Source organism: Cherax quadricarinatus, chromosome 13 (assembly GCF_038502225.1).
Source record: "Cherax quadricarinatus isolate ZL_2023a chromosome 13, ASM3850222v1, whole genome shotgun sequence".
NCBI classification, from domain to species: domain Eukaryota; kingdom Metazoa; phylum Arthropoda; class Malacostraca; order Decapoda; family Parastacidae; genus Cherax; species Cherax quadricarinatus.
Window position 1 is genome coordinate 48925204 of NC_091304.1, and position 20730 is coordinate 48945933.

A 20730-nucleotide genomic window follows, 5' to 3' on the forward strand; every position below is an offset into this window, starting at 1 on the left:
CCAGGGGTTTATTGGCAATTCCCCTAATGCTTGATGAGTACACGGAGAGAGTGCAATAAGTGTTAAGGAACCACGACTCTTCAGCCCCCTTCCATGATGCATAGAGAAGATCGCCAACACCCCCCTTAGCTGTCTTTAAGAGGTAACTCGAAAAAAAATTCCCAAAACAGTTCCAGATCAGCCGGGTTGTGGTGCATACGTTGAACTGTAAATGGCGGGCACTAACAGCTTGATCGATCTAAAACAAAAGATTCGGCAGGGGGTGCATTATACTCCTAGTATAAAGCAGGGTATGTCGTGAGTACACTAAGAGATAATACACTAAGTGTCAGGGGCCCGCGACTGTTCAATAGCCTCCCATCATACATACAAACCTCCTGTTGTCTTCCAGAGAGAGTTGGACAGATACCTAAATCCAACGTACGAGCCACATCTAAGCTGGGGTTCGTACGTTGAACTGCGTGCGGCCAGCAGTAATAGCCTGGTTGATCAAGCCCTGACTCACCGTGAGGCCTGGTCATGGATCGGGCCGCGGGGGCGCTGGCCCCCGAAACACTAGGTAGCACCGCCATCAGTATACACACCACCACCACTACCAACACACAGCAGAAACATCAACAGCAGTACACAGCATCAACAGCAGTACACAGCATCAACAGCAGTACACAGCATCAACAGCAGTACACAGCATCAACAGCAGTACACAGCATCAACAGCAGTACACAGCAGCAGCAGCAACAACAGTACACACCAGCAACAGTAGCAACAACAGCATTACACAGCAGCAGCAGTACACACCAGCAACAACAGCAACTACAGCAATACACAGCTGCAGCAACAGCAGTACACAGCAGCAATACAAAACAGAAAAAAACAGCAACAACAAAAACAGCAGTACACAGCAGCAACAGCAGTACACACAACAGCGGTCACACGGTAGACAGGAAGTGTGTGGCACCTTAGTATTTAAGAGACTGACAGTTGGCAACCTGATGCCTTCTGTTGTGTGTGTGTGTGTCAAACGTGATATTGTGTGTGTATTAATGTGTGTGTGTGTGTATTAATAATATTAATAATTAATAATTATTAATAATAATTGTGTATGTTATGTAGTGTATTAGTGTGTGAATATTAATGTATAATTAGTAATATTAATATGGTATAGGTATGTGTATTATGTGTGTGAAGGTACCATGTGTGTGGTGTGTGTGTGTGGTAGTTGTGTGTGTGGTAGTAATGTGTGTGTGGTGTGTGTAGGTGTGTGTAGTGGTGTGTGTAGGTGTGTGTGTAGGTGTGTGTGGTGTGGTGTGTGGTGTAGTGTGTGAGTGTGTGTGTGTGGTGTGTGTGTGGAATTGTGTGTGGTGGTGTGTGTGGTGGTGTGTGTAAGTGTATGTATGGTGGACCATGTATGTGTGGTGTGTGTGGTGGTGTGTGTGGTGTGGTGTGTGTGGTGTGGTGTGTGTGGTGGTGTGTGTGTGGTGTGTGTGTGGTGGTGTGTGTGTGGTAGTGTGTGTGGTGGTGTGTGTGGTGGCTGGTGTGTGTAGTGGTGTGCTGGTGTGTGTGTGTGTGTGTGTGTACTCACCTAATTGTACTCACCTAATTGTGGTTGCAGGGGTCGAGACTCAGCTCCTGGCCCCGCCTCTTCACTGATCGCTACTGGGTCCTCTCTCTCTGCTTCCTTAGCTTTGTCATACCTCTTCTTAAAACTATGTATGGTTCCTGCCTCTACTACTTCACTTGCTAGGCTATTCCACTTGCTGACAACTCTATGACTGAAGAAATACTTCCTAACGTCCCTGTGACTCGTCTGAGTCTTCAGCTTCCAGTTGTGACCCCTTGTCCCTGTGTCCCCTCTCTGGAACATCCTATCTCTGTCCACCTTGTCTATTCCCCGCAGTATCTTGTATGTCGTTATCATGTCTCCCCTGACCCTTCTGTCCTCCAGTGTCGTCAGTCCGATTTCCCTTAACCTTTCCTCGTACGACATTCCCTTGAGTTCTGGGACTAGCCTTGTTGCAAACCTTTGTACTTTCTCTAACTTCTTGACGTGCTTGACCAGGTGTGGGTTCCAGACTGGTGCTGCATACTCCAGTATGGGCCTAACATACACAGTGTACAGTGTCTTGAACGATTCCTTATTAAGGTATCGGAAGGTTATTCTCAGGTTTGCCAGGCGCCCGTATGCTGCAGCAGTTATTTGGTTGTTAGGTAAGACACATATGCAACAGTTAGGTATCTTTATTATGAAACGTTTCGCCTACACAGTAGGCTTCTTCAGTCAAGTACAGAAAAGTTGATAGAAGCAGAAGATACTTGAAGACGATGTAATCAGTCCATCACCCTTAAAGTTTTGAGGTGGTCAGTCCCTCAGTATGAAACAATATTGTTTCATACTATGGAACAATGCTCTTCTCCAGACTGAGGGACTGACCACCTCAAAACTTTAAGGGTGATGGACTGATTACATCGTCTTCAAGTATCTTCTGCTTCTATCAACTTTTCTGTACTTGACTGAAGAAGCCTACTGTGTAGGCGAAACGTTTCATAATAAAGATACCTAACTGTTGCATATGTGTCTTACCTAACAACCTGTCGGTATTTTATACCATTTTAATGTTCAGTTATTTGGTTGATGTGTGCCTCCGGTGATGTGCTCGATGTTATTGTTACCCCAAGGTCTTTCTCCCTGAGTGAGGTCTGTAGTCTTTGTCCACCTAGCCTATACTCTGTCTGCGGTCTTCTTTGCCCCTCCCCAGTCTTCATGACTTTGCATTTGGCTGGATTGAATTCGAGAAGCCAGTTACTGGACCACATGTCCAGCCTGTCCAGGTCTCTTTGCAGTCCTGCCTCATCCTCGTCCGATTTAATTCTTCTCATCAACTTCACATCATCTGCGAACAGGGACACTTCAGAGTCTATTCCTTCCATCATGTCGTTCACATATATCAAAAATAGCACTGGTCCTAGAACTGACCCCTGTGGGACCCCGCTCGTAACAGGCGCCCACTGTGATACCTCTTCACGTACCATGACTCGTTGCTGCCTCCCTGTCAGGTATTCCCTTATCCATTGCAGTGCCCTCCCTTTTACATGCGCCTGATCCTCCAGCTTGTGTGTGTGTGTATGTGTGTGTGTGTGTGTGTGTGTGTGTGTGTGTGTGTGTGTGTGTGTGTGTGTGTGTGTGTGTGTGTGTGTGTGGTGTGTGTGGTGTGTGTGTGTGGTGTGTGTGTGTGTGTGTGTGTGTGTGTGTGTGTGTGTGTGTGTGTGTGTGTGTGTGTGTGTGTGTGTGTGTGTGTGTGTGTGTGTGTGGTGTGTGTGTGGTGTGTGTGTGTGTGTGTGTGTGTGTGTGTGTGTGTGTGTGTGTGTGTGTGTGTGTGTGTGTGTGTGTGTGTGTGGTGTGTGTGTGGTGTGTGTGTGGTGTGTGTGTGGTGTGTGTGTGTGGTGTGTGTGTGTGGTGTGTGTGTGGTGTGTGTGTGTGGTGTGTGTGTGTGGTGTGTGTGTGGTGTGTGTGTGGTGTGTGTGTGTGTGTGTGTGTGTGTGTGTGTGGTGTGTGTGGTGTGTGTGGTGTGTGTGGTGTGTGTGGTGTGTGTGGTGTGTGTGTTGTGTGTGTGTGTGGTGTGTGTGTGTGTGCTGTGTGTGTGTGTGTGTGTGTGTGTCTGTGTGTGAGAGAGAGAGAACAAATGGCAAGAAATTACGGAAAGAGGAAAAAATGGGGGAAAATAAAGTGAGGAAAGGGGTGGGGGTCTGGGGAGTGGAACGGTAGGAGAGGGGAAGGGAGATGGAGGGGAATGAGAAGGGGGAGGTGGGGGAGCAAGAGTGCTGAGGTGGGAGTGACCTTGTCCACCCCCCCTACCTCAACATCGTCGCCGCCACACTGACTGGGGTCAACCAGGGTCATCTGCAATGTTGCAATACTTACTTTTAAATGACCCTGTGTGGCTCCACTTGTTCCACCCCTGACTGACCAATGCCACACCTACTACCTCCACACCTACCACCACCACCAACACACCTGCCACAATAAGAAGCTGTGAATCGACTCAATGGAAAACAAATGGGTGAGTACAATGCCTCACTCAGGTGAGAGACGACACAACGAGACAGGCAGAGACTGAGGCAACCCATGATCACCCATTCATCACAACCCATGATGCCATGAAACAAACTCCTGATCGGAGGAAATGAACCTCTCCTCGCCCTGCAACAACAGCTTGGTTAACCTGCAACCGGCAGGCCTGGGTCTGGGACCTGGCCGCGGGTTGTGACCTGAAATCGTCATCAGGTGATCTGTGTTTGTTGGTCAGACACGTTGCAGCGCAACACAGCAAAGTGTTCTTGACCAACCAGGCTGTCCGTCCTCCTTGATGATAACGAACTTCTTCAAAAAAAATTCTTGTAAAATACTTGGGGAGAGGCAGTCTACCTTGATGAGAGACAGTCTACCTTGGTGAGATACAGTCTACCTTGGTGAGAGACAGTCTACCTTAAGAACGTAAGAACATAAGAAAGAAGGAACACTGCAACAGGCCTACTGACCCATGCGGAGCAGGTCCATGTCCCCCCCGGATTAGCCCAACGACCCACCCAGTCTGGTCACCTCCACTCAAGGCTGGAGCACGGCACCAGACCCAGCAGCACAAGCTAGTCAGGTCCAACTCACACCCACTCATGTATTTATCTAACCTATTTTTAAAACTACACAACGTTTTAGCCTCAATAACTGTACTCAGGAGTTTGTTCCACTCATCCACAACTCTATTACCTTGGTGAGAGGCAATCTACCTTGGTGAGAGGCAGTCTACCTTGATGATAGTCTACGTCAGTGAGACTGTCTAGCAAGCCAGACACAACTGGCTGTGGTGAAGCAAGGCATAGCTGGCTGTGGTGAAGCAAGTCACAGCTGGCTGTGCTGAAGCAAGGCACAGCTGGCTGTGGGGGGAAGCAAGGCACAGCTGGCTGTGGGGGGAAGCAAGGCACAGCTGGCTGTGGGGGGAAGCAAGGCACAGCTGGCTGTGGGGGAAGCAAGACACAGCTGGCTAGGAAGCAGCACAGTCACTTACCCAAGTTTGTGTCAGGGTATTAACAAGAGAGCACTTAGTATACCCATCGTGAGTTCCACAGTGAAGCCTCGCAGTATTATCTCACCCCCACCCAGTTTTCTCAGCCTCTACTCACACATGTGTGACCGATTACGTGAGTTCTACCCATACACCTTGGCCTGGCCAACCAGGCTGTTACTGCTAGGGACCCGCAGGCCCCGCATAGCTACCACAACCTGGTTGAGCAAGCACTTTCAACAGTTGGTATTCCAGTTACGTCTTGACAACACGGGTTTCCCTCACGACGGGGTGCACAATATACTAGCCACCTCGGCGGCAAAAATCTAACGTAATCTTCGCATACAATCAACCGTAATGACACTGCATGTGGCAGGAACTAATATGATAAGCAGTGTAACATGCGCCCTGGGAGCGGGTACTCACCTGTAGCGCAGACGGTGATAAAAAACGTAGCGTGCTCCCGAACCAATCGCATTTCAGGCTCTGGGAAACTGAGGTGTAGTCGAGCGATGATCTGGTCGAGGAAGGCGTGTGGGGTGATCGCTGCCAGGTCCCACTTTAATCGTGACAGCACCAACAGCTCCCACTTCTGTAGCGAGAGGAAAATATGTTGTTATTACTCCGGCTACACCACATCACACCTTTTTAATACATAGGTCCCAATAATGGCCTTGCACTTGTCCATAAACCCACAGGTATTATTATTATCATTATGACTGTTATTATTATTATTATCATTATGACTGTTATTATTATTATTATCATTATTTTGTTCACTTTAAGCGCTAAATCCGGAAGGGAACCACAAACGTAGCTATGAAGTCACCATCACTAAACCACCACCACCACCACCTGACAACACGTCGAGAGGTCTACCCTCGTATAAAAAAAAGGCCTGAGGATAATCGTCCCAATTTACTGCCTGATAAACCAAGTTGTTGAAGTCGGCAGACCGTTTATGAGAGCAGCAGCAGCAGCGAGTCGTCAGGGCCTAGTGAACACGCAGAAGGCGGTACTATGCCAAACTGAAAGACAAGACTCGTGAAACCATGCTGAACCTGCATACGAAAACGTTGCTAGTGCTCAAGAAACCGGTAAGGTAACTCACGAAATCGTAATGACACGATTGCAAACACAGCACGGTACGGGTGGGGATTGAACTTGCGGTGAGCGAGTCGTAAAATACCGGGCCAGCGGTCGTGGTTGAAGGCGCGAGATATTATTATTATTATTATTATTATTGTTGCTTCAATTCCCAGTCTAATTACTATCATTAGTCTAAGGAGGAAGAGGTGGGGAGAGAGAGAGAAAGAAAGAAAGAGAGAGAGAGAGAAAGAGAGAGAGATAATCACAGAGTGCCAACCATCCGTCCGCTCTGGCCTGCCACTGTCACTACCTCGTCCGGTGCTGGTATTATGAACCTCCGTAGAGAGAACCTCACTAACCCACACGTCAGTCTAAGGGCTAACGTACTAGCATCGACAGCCTGAGAGCGCTCACGTACTAGCATCGACAGCCTCAGAGAGCTCACGTACTAGCATCGACAGCCTGAGAGCTCACATCCTAGCATTGACAGCGTGAGAGAGACCACATCCTAGCATCGATAGCGTAAGAGACCACATCCCAGCATCGATAGCATGAGAAAGACCACATCCTAGCATCGATAGTGTGATTGATCACATCCCAGCTTTGACAGCGTGGGAGACCATATCCCAGCATCCAGAGCGTGAGAGATCACATCCACCCTCTCCACACCTACCTCTGAAGAACCTTACTGACCTCTACACATCATATCTCTTCAACCTCTGTCTCCCCACCAACAACCTCCTTCCCCTTTAACCGGTCTTGTGAAGGAACTGGTTAGATAAGTACATTTGGTACTTCTAACCAGTTCTCCACAGGTCTCGAGGGCTATATCACCACAGCAGCCCGACCACAGATCACTTCCCAGCATCCACACCACAGATTTGTCCTATATAATGTTAAGAGTTTCTTGAACAATGGGTAATATACTCTTATGTGATTGTCCTGCTGTTGTTGCTGCTGCCGTTGCTATTGTTGGTACTACTGGTGTTGATGTTGCCACTGGAGGTAATCCCCACATGCTATCTATCTGTTTATTCCCGGAAACACGAGGCAAAGCTAGCCTGTCATGACATACAGATAGACAAAGTCAGCCTGATCGGTTTAATTATCGGGAGTGATTTCTCCATCTTTGTGCAAAATATAGTGAGTAAACACCATGTTTACTTACTGACAACAGTTGAGGGCCTTAACTGTGTGCAGATTTCGAACTAGTTCCTCTAGTACTTACTAGAGGCTAGACTGTAATATAGCCTTCTCATCGCCATCTTGCACAACTTCAAGAAGTTTAAACATCCTCAAGAGCGCAGATACTTGCGTCCATATGGCCAGCGAACGATCGTTCATTTCTTTTAGGTAAGGGGAATTATGGGAGCCTTAAACGAGGATGTTGGTATATAGAAATGTTACGCACCTCCCTGGCACTTGTTTATGTTCGAAATTCTCCTTACCAGTCGTTTAAATTTTGTTACGGTAAAGGTAAGGATGCGCGGCCATTTTTCAAAAGAGGCCTCCTAAATTATATATATACAAGAAAAGACATTATGGGATTAAGAACCAAGAACTACAACAACTGCTAATAATAATAATAATAATAATAATAATAATAATAATAATAATAATAATAATACAATAAATCATTAATATTTAGATTTGGTTAACTGATGTCAACCAAATCTAAATAAGTTCCTTAGAAAAATTAGCTTATATATATATATATATATATATATATATATATATATATATATATATATATATATATATATATATATATATATATATATATATATATACAAGGCAAAGAGAGACCCTCTCGTCTTCGATGGCGTCAAGCTGATTTACAGCACATGACAAGCAGACAAAACATGAGAAATATTCTGACATGAGAGCGTGCATGACGGCACCCTCTCTCAGACATGGGCATGCATAACTAAAACTACTGTTAATGGGGTGTTTGTGTGGGGGGGATTACTGTAGCTACCACCCCTCACTATCCACACGCCTCAAAACGCATTCATCCATCGTATCTCCCAGAAATAGTGATGCTACCTAGGAAAGCTGGAGTCACGCACCTGCGCGTACTCGCTATGAGTGAGACCAGATCTTCGATGAATGAGAGAATTAATGAAATATACGTGGAGAGGAGGGAAGCTTAGGCTAGGGGAGACGGAGAGCTTCGGAGCAGCAAAACCCTCCCCCCTCTCCAGGCATGCATCACCACCACTAGCTGAGTGCTACTGGCACTCCAACACCAGCTAAGTGCCACTTAAACATCAACACCAAGTAAGTGTTTTTCACATGAACTCAACATATCAAGATGCAACACAAATCCGAAAGTTAGACGTGTCATTACACGTGCTGTGATGTTTACTTAGAGGTAAATAGGTACTTGGCCGTCAGACGGCTGCTGTGTCTAAAATACTGAGGAATGACAGCAAAACATTAAATGGCATGGGCTCTGAAGTAAATTAAGATAGAATAACACACACTAGCCTATAAACTGAACATTGTAAAAAAAACAAAAATAAAAAACTGCGACCTTAATTAAGAGGCTTCGCTCAGTTCACTGGCCCTAGATTTGTTGCAGATATGGACTAGTTTGGTCCCTTAGTCCTTGGATTAACACACAGTCAATGTGGTTTGTGTCATATTTTTCCAGCGATCCATCGGGTATATTGGTCCGCATAAACACTGTTAATCAGTATTTCTGACTAGTTTTTCCTTAAGAATATCATGGCCCTGCTATCTAACGAACTTTCCGCTCAAAACCTCGATCCAAGTCCTCTTCTCTCATAGCCATGCATAATGGGAACCCTGGGTGGTTTGTAGCAGAGAGTGTCACAACATCAGTGAGATAACTGTACCCCATCACCCTCCATGAGGGCTGGGTACCAACGGTTTATAACAGGGAGTGTCATAACATTGGTGAGGCTCCTGTGTTCCCCTCCACCTGAGGTAAACAAGGTAATGACTTTCCAGACAGCTTCATTTGTCAAGCCGAGCACGCGGCTCCTGCCGTCTCTCCCCCTCTTGCAGTGTACCGAAATACCAATCACATGTCCAATATCCTCAGTGTCTCGTTAATGGAAGCGAGTGATCCTCACGTGACTACTGTCTCCTGTTGAAGATGAGACGAATAGTGGTGAGTCGCCTGCCTCTCTGCCTACCTTCATGTAGGCAAAGACACTTAAAGAGCCTTCGTTTGGGCAACGCTTACCTCTAAGTACATAAGAACATAAGACAGAAGGAACACTGCAGAAGGCCTACTGGCCCAAGCGAGGCAGGTCCAAGTCACCTACCGCCTTAAGTCACTGGCCCAACTTAGTCAGGTCAGGTCACGACCACTTAAGGTAGGAGCACGGCATCAGACCTATTATCATAAACATATATCACGAACAAGCGATATAAGATGCAAACAACCACGGGGGGAGGTGAATGTAAGCAGCCCCTCCTCTTAACACCAGTACATCACTGCTGGCAAGACAGTTAACACACAACACCACAAGCCTCAAATAATAATTATCTATTCAAGATTGATGGACTGACCACATCGACTCAAGGTTGAGGGACTGATTACCTCATTCTCCTCCTGTTCTTCAAGTTTATCCTTTGTATGGACTGATGAAGCCACTGTGTGGCGAAACGTTTCCTCAATAAAGATACAAAAGAGTTCCACATGTGTCTAATTTAACAACGTGTCGGTTCTTTGAACCATTCATCAATAATAATTATCTGACTGCTTTCCAGGGAGCTTGGTAGATTCTCTTTTCTGGTCACCCATTAATTTTTTAGCTATAATGTTTCTTTTACTGGAGAAGGATCCTCAGCAGCAGAAGCTGTAGTTCCCTGTAACTGCTTATTGCTTAGGGTAACATAAAGTAAGCCGAGAACCTTAGGTGAGAAATCTACTTAGAACTGGTAAGCAAAGGCTGATCTGAGTAGAGGTGTGGTGGGGATGGTGGTTGTGCCTCCTGGAGGAAGTGGGTGTTGTGCCTCCTGGAGGAAGTGGGTGTTGTGCCTCCTGGAGGAAGTGGGTGTTGTGCCTCCTGGAGGAAGTGGGTGTTGTGCCTCCTGGAGGAAGTGGGTGTTGTGCCTCCTGGAGGAAGTGGGTGTTGTGCCTCCTGGAGGAAGTGGGTGTTGTGCCTCCTGGAGGAAGTGGGTGTTGTGCCTCCTGGAGGAAGTGGGTGTTGTGCCTCCTGGAGGAAGTGGGTGTTGTGCCTCCTGGAGGAAGTGGGTGTTGTGCCTCCTGGAGGAAGTGGGTGTTGTGCCTCCTGGAGGAAGTGGGTGTTGTGCCTCCTGGAGGAAGTGGGTGTTGTGCCTCCTGGAGGAAGTGGGTGTTGTGCCTCCTGGTGGAAGTGGGTGTTGTGCCTCCTGGAGGAAGTGGGTGTTGTGCCTCTTGGTGGATGTGGGTGTTGTGCCTCCTGGAGGAAGTGGGTGCTGTGCCTCCTGGTGGAAGTGGGTGTTGTGCCTCCTGGTGGAAGTGGGTGTTGTGCCTCCTGGTGGAAGTGGGTGTTGTGCCTCCTGGTGGAAGTGGGTGTTGTGCCTCCTGGTGGAAGTGGGTGTTGTGCCTCCTGGTGGAAGTGGGTGTTGTGCCTCCTGGTGGAAGTGGGTGTTGTGCCTCCTGGTGGAAGTGGGTGTTGTGCCTCCTGGAGGAAGTGCTACTGGCTGGGGTGGGGTAGCGTCGTTCCTACAATTACAGATATTGTTGAGTATGGTATAAAATGGTTTATACCATACACGTGCAACAGTTGGGTATCTTTACTGATGAAACGTTTCGCCTACACAGTAGAGTTCTTCAGTCAGATACAGAGGAAGCAGCTCCATGGAGCTGAACTCTTCTCCAGGCTGAGGGACTGACCACCTCAAATACATTTTCTCCAAGGTTGATAGACTGATTAATATCATCTTTATTTCACTGCTACTGCTCCTTCTGTATCTGACTGAAGAAGCCTACTGTGTAGGCGAAACGTTTCATCAATAAAGATGTCCAACTGTTGCACATGTCTTGATCTTCAACAATTGCAGATAACCTGTCAGGTTGTGAGAGCCTCCTCAGTGGCAGGGAATACATTATCTTCATTAAGAACAGGGGTTGTGGCCACCCCCGAGTATTACCTGGAGTTTACCTGGAGAGAGTTCCGGGGGTCAACGCCCCCGCGGCCCGGTCTGAGACCAGGCCTCCTGGTGACACACACACAACCACCCTCTTTGATGTACCTTTGATGAGTTCCGGAGCCCGTCTTTGGGCCAAGCTCGTTTGATACAAACCTCTACCATTAAAGCCACTCTTCACGCCGCCGTCACTTTGGCAGGCAGCACTGAGAGTAACGCAGTGACATGCACCCTAAACGTTAAATCAATCTCAACCATGACAGTGTCACTGAAAAATCAACCTGCCTCACGATCATGTTACTGTATGGGAAATCAAACTGGGTCATGATGGTGTTATTGAGGATATATCACGACCCCTTTGTGGGTCATTCAGGGTGAGAAATGACACAGACAACCACCAGTTGTTTTTTTAAACTTACTTTATGTCGTTAGGTCACAAACATTACACAATTCGTAGATTTAGTCAGGTTACAACGCTGGCTACAGCCGGCGCCTCTCACTGTCGGCCTACCACACAAACACTTTAAACCCAGACAAGATGCGTGTTCACCCACATAATGTGTTGACGACACTGCCCACACACTCACACATTGCCCACATTCGCATACTGCCCCCCTCCCCACACACATACATACACACTCAGACACTGCACACACTCGCACACACACATAAGAACATAAGAAATGAAGAACACTGCACCAGGCCTGTTGGCCCATACTAGGCAGGTCCTTCAAAATCCATCCCACTAACAAAATATTTGCCCCCCCCACACACACTGCCCACACTCGCACACACTATCCACACCCGCACACTGCCCACACTCGCACGCTCCCTATACTCGCACACTGCCCACACTTGCACACACTGCCCACACTCGCACACACTGCCCACACTCGCACATCCTCCCGCACTATAATTTAGCCACATACCAGACACGGAAATGAAGCCGTGGTTGATTATGTTGGGGCACGGTAACCCACTGCCCACTCACCCACCCCGCCCACTCCTTGATGACTACCTCCGTGCCAGTGACCAGACCCACCCACCCCACCCACTCCTTGATAACTACCTCCGTGCCAGTGACCAGACCCACCCGCGCCGCCCATTCACTGATGAATGGTTTCGAACGAGGGACCAGACCAAAACAGTGATGTCTGCACACTCCTCGCAGCAACAGCCTAGTTGACCAGGCAAGCACAAGACGAGCTTGGCCCAAGGCCGGGCTCCAGGAGCAGAAAACCTCTCGGAAGTCATCAAAGGTAAATCAGCGGTAAAATCTAATTTTAACCGGGTCACCCAACCTGTAGTCTACCTGGAGGGTGTTCCGGGGGTCAACGCCCCCTCCCGTCCAGTCCTTGACCAGGCCTCCCGATGGATCAGAGCTTGATCAACGAGGCTGTTACTGCTGTCCGCATGTAGTCCAACGTACGACTCACAGCCCGGTTGGTCAGGTACTAACTTCATGTATCTGTCCAGCTCACTCTTGGTTACGTGTCCAGAAAAAAGTACCACAGCAAACAGTGAAGATGAACCACTGACACCACTGTGCAAATCATCACGTAAATCTCCTAAACTGTGGGGGTCACCGTCCCCGCGGCCCGGTTCCAGACCAGGCCTCCTGGTTGCTGTCTGATCGACCAGACTCTTTATGCCGGCCGCTACATCCTAACATGGCGTAGCAAACACAAGGTGCAGGATACCTCCAATGAACTCAATAAGTGAACATTAAAATGGCATAAAATACCGACAGGTTGTTAGGTAAGACACATATGCAACAGTTAGGTATCTTTATTTCGAAACGTTTCGCCTACACAGTAGGCTTCTTCAGTCGAGTACAGAAAAGTTGATAGAAGCAGAAGAGACTTGAAGACGTGTGTGTGTGTGATGAATGGTTTGAAAAACCGACAAGTTGAAAATTGAGACACTTATGCAGCATATGGGAATCTTTATTCAGGAAACGTTTCGCCACACAGTGGCTTCATCAGTCCAATACATAAGAACATAAGAACATAAGAACGAAGGAACACTGCAGAAGGCCTACTGGCCCATGCGAGGCAGGTCCAAGTCTCCTACCGGCTTAAGCCAATGCACCCAACCTAGTCAGGTCAGGTCACATTGACTTAAGGGAGGAACACGGCAACCGACCTGGTAGCACAAGCTATCAGGTCTAACTCACACCCACCCACATCCACTCATGTATTTATCCAACCTATTTTTAAAGCTACACAACGTTCTGGCCTCTATAACGGTACTTGGGAGTTTGTTCCACTCATCCACAACTCTATTACCAAACCAGTACTTTCCTATATCCTTCCTGAATCTGAATTTTTCCAACTTAAAACCATTGCTGCGAGTCCTGTCTAGGCTAGATATTTTCAGCACACTATTTAAATCCCCTTTATTTATTCCTGTCTTCCATTTATACACCTCAATCATATCCCCCCTAATTCTACGTCTTTCTAGAGAGTGCAGATTCAGGGCCCTTAGTCTATCCTCATAGGGAAGGTTTCTGATACATGGGATCAACTTTGTCATCCTCCTTTGTACATTTTCCAGAGAATTTATATCCATTCTGTAATAAGGTGACCAAAACTGTGCAGCATAATCTAAATGAGGCCTAACCAAGGATGTATAGAGTTGAAGAACAACCTGAGGACTCCTATTATTTATGCTTCTTGATATGAAGCCAAGGATTCTATTAGCTTTATTGCGAACACTTATGCACTGTTGTCTTGGTTTCAGATTACTGCTAACCAGAACTCCTAAATCTTTTTCGCAATCCGTAATATTAAGATCTACATTATTTAGTTTATATGTGGCATGATTATTGTCCTGTCCAACATTTAGAACTTTGCATTTGTCTATATTAAACTGCATCTGCCACTTCTCCGACCACTGCATCAGTCTATTCAAATCTTCCTGGAGTGCTCGAATGTCCTCGTCAGAATGAATTCGACGGCCTATTTTGGTGTCATCGGCAAACTTGCCGATGTCGCTCTTTATGCCCTCATCTATGTCGTTTATGTAGATTGTGAACAGCAGGGGGCCCAACACTGACCCCTGTGGAACACCGCTCGTGACACTTCCCCACTCTGATTTCTCCCCATTTATGCAAACTCTCTGCTGCCTATTTGTCAACCATGCCTCTATCCAGGAAAAAATTTCTCCTCCTATTCCATGTGCTTTAATTTTCCTCAATAGTCTCTGATGTGGGACCCTGTCAAAAGCCTTACTGAAGTCCATATACACAATATCATATTCATTACCATGATCTACCTCCTCAAATACCTTAGTGAAAAAAGTTAATAAATTCGTAAGGCAGGAACGCCCCTTTGTAAAACCATGCTGAGATTCGTTGATTAATTTATGCTTTTCAAGGTGGCTACGAACTGCCTCGGCAATTATTGATTCCATAAATTTTCCCACTATGGAGGTTAGGCTTATTGGTCTATAGTTCGAAGCTAAGGACCTGTCACCTGTTTTGAAAATAGGTATCACATTTGCCATTTTCCACTTATCTGGCACCATGCCAGTTTGTAGTGATATGTTGAAAAGATTAGCCAAAGGTGTGCTAAGCTCCTCTTTACATTCCTTTAGAACCCTTGCATACAGTTCATCAGGGCCTGGGGATTTGTTAGGTTTTAATTTATCTATTTGCCTAAGGACCATGTCACTTGTGACCCTAATAGTACACAGTTTATTATCGTCCTGTTCTACATAATTTATCATTACTGGAATATCGCTGGTATCCTCCTGTGTAAAAACTGAGAGGAAGTATGTGTTAAAAATTCTACACATTTCCTTATCACTGTCAGTGAGCTGACCCGAGGAACTTTTGAGTGGGCCTATCTTGTCCCTGATCTTACTTCTGTATACCTGAAAGAATCCTTTTGGGTTAGTCTTCGATTCTCTTGCAACTTTAACCTCATAATCTCTTTTTGCTTTTCTAATTCCCTTTTTTATTTCTCTCTTTAACTGAATATATCGATTTCTCAATTGCCCCTCTCCTCTTTTGATTTGCCTATATATGCCTCTCTTTTGACCAATCAGATATTTTAATCTATTGTTCATCCATTTAGGATCATTTTTGTTTGATCTGATTTCCCTATTTGGAACATAATTTGACTGAGCAGCTAGAACTATGCCCTGGAAAGCATCATATCGGCAACCATCACCACCTACCTGACCCTTAGTCAGGTCATTCCAGTTCAGCCCACCTAAGTAATTTTTCAGTCCTATGAAATCAGCCAAGCGAAAGTCAGGGACGGAGACTTGATTGCCATTATTAGGGGAATTCCATGATATATTAAAACTGAGTGATTTGTGATCACTTTCCCCAAGCTCATCATTAACCTCAAGATTATTAATTAGTGTTTCCCTACTGGCAAGAACCAAGTCAAGGAGGTTATTTCCCCTAGTTGGCTCTGTCACAAACTGTTTTAAAAAACAATCCTGGATCGTATCAAGAAAGTCACCTGACTCTAACTTTCCTGTCAAATTGCTCCAGTCAATCTGTCTATAGTTGAAATCTCCCATTAGCACAACATTTTCGTATGTAGATGCCTTACGAATTTCGTCCCATAGAAGTTTACTGCACTCCCTATCAAGATTTGGGGCCCTGTAAATCACACCCAAAATTAGTTTTTCTCGGCCCTCGAGAAGCTGTAACCAAACAGATTCAGTGGCTGACGCTTCTAATTTAATATCTTGTCTAACACAACAATTTAAATTGTCTCTGACATACATCGCTACTCCACCACCTTTCCTGTTGACCCTGTCAGTGTGGAATAATTTATAGCCTTGTATGTGACATTCAGAGGGCATCTCTCTATCTTTCAGATTGAGCCAGGTCTCTGTTATAGCAATAATATCTATGTCTCCTGCACTTGCAATTAATCTTAGCTCATCTATCTTATTTCTTACACTCCTGCTATTAGTATAGTAAACCTTAAGGGAGCTAGTCCCTTGCTGCCCTCTGCTGTCCCCCTTTGTTTGCTGACCTGATCTATTGTCTTTATTTATAACTTCATGCTGAATGCCTTTTATACATTTACTGTTTCCAACCCAAGTGTTGCAACCTGCTTGTTTCCCACACACACCCATACCTCTATCTTCCATCAGTTTAAAATCATAGGCATTTCACCAATGGCCTTCTCAATCGAGTCTGCAAGTGCTACCACCCCAGCCCCAGAGAGATGTACCCCATCCCTTGCATACATATCATGTTTGCCATAAAAGTTGTTCCAGTTGTCAATGAATGGGATTGCATGTTCCTTGCAGTATCTGTCTAGCCAGCAATTTACACCAATTGCCCTAGACAACCATTCATTTCCTACTCCCCTTCTAGGCAAGATGCTACATATGATTGGGATCCCTCCCTTAGACTTAATGAAATCTATAGCTGACCTGTACTTATCTAGCAGCTCTTCTCTCCTACCCTTCCCAATATCATTTCCACCAGCACTGAGACAGATAATGGGCTTGCTCCCATTACCTGACATGATATTATCCAGCCTGTTGACAATGTCCCCAACACCAGCTCCAGGGAAGCACACTCTATCTCTCATCTTCTTATTCCTATTACAAAAAGCACGGTCAATGTATCTTACCTGAGAGTCACCAACCACAAGAATGCGCTTACCTCCATTAGCAGGGGCAGTAGTACCCTTACCTTCACTGGCCACTGAAGTACATTCATCCTGAAGAACAGAGAAGCGATTTCCTACCTTCAGATCTTCACTCTTAACTTTCCTTACTCTGATGCGCCTTCCATTACTGTGAACTACTCGCCACTTGTAGCAGGTGCTGGGCTGCACCTCACTGCTGGTAGCCGTTGCTGCCTCCCCAACTACAGCCTCCTCACAGCGAGAGACAGACTGCACCTCGCTGCTAGAAGCCTCATTCCCCACAACTCCAGCCACCTCACACTCTCTCCCAGACCCATTGAGGTGGACCTTCAGCCTCCTAATCTCCTCCTGGAGAAGCAAACCTCCTCCTTCAACTCTCCAACCTCAATTTTTAAAACACTGCAGAAGCAAGCCATGCTTTGTAACCGTCCACACTAATCCCCAAGGCAGCTCAGGGTCTGTGACCTCACGTGACGACTGACCACTGAGTACTGAAGGCGTAAGGAGAGGAGGAGTATGAGGTAATCAGTCCCTCAGCCTGGAGTCGATGTGTTCAGTCCATCAATCTTGTAGAATGTACAGCATAGGGCCGTAGACGTGGCTTATATACTGTAGTGAGGTGAGGTGAAGCAGGCGGAGGCGGGGTCATAGTGGTACCATCCACTAGTCGAAGTAGGTCTTCGTCCAAAGGCTCTACAAGATTGATGGACTGAACACATCGACTCCAGGCTGAGGGACTGATTACCTCATACTCCTCCTCTCCTTACGCCTTCCTTACCTCCTTCCTCCTCCTCTTTGTATTGGACTGATGAAGCCACTGTGTGGCGAAACGTTTCCTGAATAAAGATTCCCATATGCTGCATAAGTGTCTCAATTTTCAACTTGTCGGTTTTTCAAACCATTCATCACAACTGTCAGACACTGCAGCATCATGGGATCTTGTTACAAAGAATTCTTCAACACTTGTTCAACCTTTGGACGAAGACCTACTTCGACTAGTGGATGGTACCACTATGACCCCGCCTCCGCCTGCTTCACCTCACCTCACTACAGTATATAAGCCACATCTACGGCCCTATGCTGTACATTCTACAAGATTGATGGACTGAACACATCGACTCCAGGTTGAGGGACTGATTACCTCATTCTCCTCCTCTCCTTACGCCTTCCTCTTTGTATTGGACTGATGAAGCCACTGTGTGGCGAAACGTTTCCTGAATAAAGATTCCCATATGCTGCATAAGTGTCTCAATCTTCAACTCTTGGGTATCTTTACTGAGGAAACGTTTCGCCACGAAACGTTTCTTCAATAAAGATACTCAAAAGTTGCACATGTGTCTAATTTATCATCATCTCTCTCGCCTCACAGAGAATGAGAATGAAGATGAAATACTGAACCCATACAACAGGCATGCCCAAACCCAGGTTCAAGACCCGAAAATGGGTTACAAGGGCCTCCTGAGCCTTGCAAGGCGAAATCTACAGATGTAATATTAACTCACAAAAATACTGCAGAAAAAAAAGTCATTAGCGACTTGCTAAGATGCAAAGTATATACCGACTTGTGATCACTGAGTCGCCGGGAGAATATGACTCCACATTCTGGGTCACGGGCGATTCTTTTCAGTAATTACTGCCTATCTACCTACCTGGAGGGCATTCCGGGGATCAACGCCCCCGCGGCTCGGTCCATGACCTGGCCTGAAGATATCCTCGCCGCCCTACTGAAGTTCCTGCGTCCCGTAGCTCGGTTGGTAATGCACTCATCTCACACACTGAAGTCCGTGGTTCGATTCCCAATACGGGGGAAACTTAGGACGTATTTCTTTAAGACACCTGCTGTCCCTGTTCACCTAGCAGTAAGCAGGTACCTGGATATTAGCTGACTGGTTATGAGTCGCATCCTGGAGGACAAAATTAACCTAAGTTGCCCAAAATGGGCTGCATAACAAGGGGCTTTCTATACAGTATGTCAGTGATGTGAGCTATGGTCTGTATAAGTTGTATCATGTACTTGTAGAAATAAAGATTAATATTAACCTCAGGTTGTCCAGCGGCCATACAACGTTAAACGAATTAACGAAGTTACGTGGGTTTCTATGTGTGACCGCCTGGCCACGCCGGAATAGCGAAAAAAATTAAAACAATACTCGTTACCATGTGACAAAAAACCCACTACTCCCTTAAAACCCACTCCGAGTGGGCAGACCACTCAACCTTCCTTACCTCTCACTCCCTGTCTACCCACTTTTTTTTTTTTTGGCCGTTCTAACCTTCCCTCTCCTTATTACCCATCGATCTTAGCTCACATATTGAGGCTCGGGCAGTTTATTTGATGGTGTTTGACAAGAAACACATGCTGCATGTGTTAGGTCAACATAGTTCTTGCTGAAGACAAGCGGAAAAAAGAGACAATTCGCAGCAGAGAGGGACTTCACTGAGACGTTTCGCCCATGGATCATTAACCGAAGAGGTTTTCCCCACAGGCGAAACGTTCCAACAAAGTTTCTCTCTGCAAATTACATCTATAGCTTTTGTCTTCCAGTTAGCAAATAAGAGTCTGGAAATCCCCCCCCCTCCTTACGCTTACCCATACGGGGTTAGCGCTTTACAAAAACAAAAATATACAAATATGTAAAATGTGGTATAGATTAGGGTAAAAACATAGTATGGACTGAACACATCGCGAGGGACTGATTACCCCAAACTACTCCTCATCTCCCACCAGTCATCTCTGTACCGGACCGAGGAAGTCACTTGTTGGCGAAACGTTTCCACAGTAAAGATTCCCAAATGTCGCGAAAGTGTCTAATTCTTCAACTTGTCTGTAATTCTACCATGTGTGCCAGATCAGGAAAGGCACTCAGTGCCATGTATCTAATTTTCACGTGAATACACGAAGACTGAACCAAGTATTTGTGCCTGAAGACCGCGGCACATGGGTCTTCACATCTCTACTGCGTCTGCTAACTCTTCTGTACTCAACTGAAGAAGCCTACTGTGTAGGTGAAACGTTTCGGAATTAAGATACCTAACTGTTGCACGTGTGGCTTGGCACATGTTTAACACACACCCCTCTTATCCTCGGCACAACTGCGATATACAATTATGCAATGTTGACAAATTTTACGCCAATGATCCCCTTCAGCCTCCGTAGAGTTCATTATTGAAGCCGCTTCCTCCCCAACGAAATGATTACAACCAATCGGCGTGCGTGGTCATGTTGGTCAACGAATGTAATCATAAGGCTGTCTTGCTGGGCCAATCAAACTACCCAGTGACTGGCAGTTGCAAAAGCGCCGACCAATAAGAGTGCTTGGTGCACGTGGGAGGAGTCTCTGAGTCTCCTCCCACATATAATGACCCTTAACATCGTTGGTTATAGGGACCACTTGACACACACACCCTTCAGTCTGCTAATAACGAGATTGAGTTCAGTCTAGTTAGTGGTGAGCGTCAACGTGGTTAGTCTCATTATTCAGGAAATATTAGCTGTTGCAGAGAACAAGCACACGCAGCACAGCAAGCTTTTGTCACTACTTTTTGCTCTACGCAGAGAGAAACGCTGTCGCAGTAAAAGTTTGTGTTTTCCAACGCATTTCATCTCTTCGCTAGAGTCGACTTACTGCCAGCTATATCGAGGCATACACATGATGGCGACAAGTCAGCCAGCATGTGTATGGGTGTATACACGGGACAGCGTCAGCAGTGCTTAAAGTTTTGCAGGATCAGTGTGTGTGTATTAGTGTAGCACACATGAGCTAGGCGTCACCTAGGAGCTAGGATCGTGTGGGGATCGTCGGGCTACGAGTCTGGAGTGTGTGAGGGTACTAAACAGTACATCAGGA

At 46.3% G+C, this 20730-nt stretch overlaps 1 protein-coding gene across 1 annotated transcript in view; it reads right to left on the minus strand.

Moving 5' to 3' along the window:
* The window catches only part of LOC128688578 (G1/S-specific cyclin-D2-like), a 189722-nt gene that overhangs the window by 76330 nt on the left and 92662 nt on the right, over positions 1 to 20730 (minus strand). The window contains exon 3 of the mRNA XM_053776455.2: positions 5484 to 5649. Within this exon, the coding sequence (XP_053632430.2) occupies positions 5484 to 5649 (166 nt within the window). The remainder of the gene's footprint in view (positions 1 to 5483; positions 5650 to 20730) is intronic.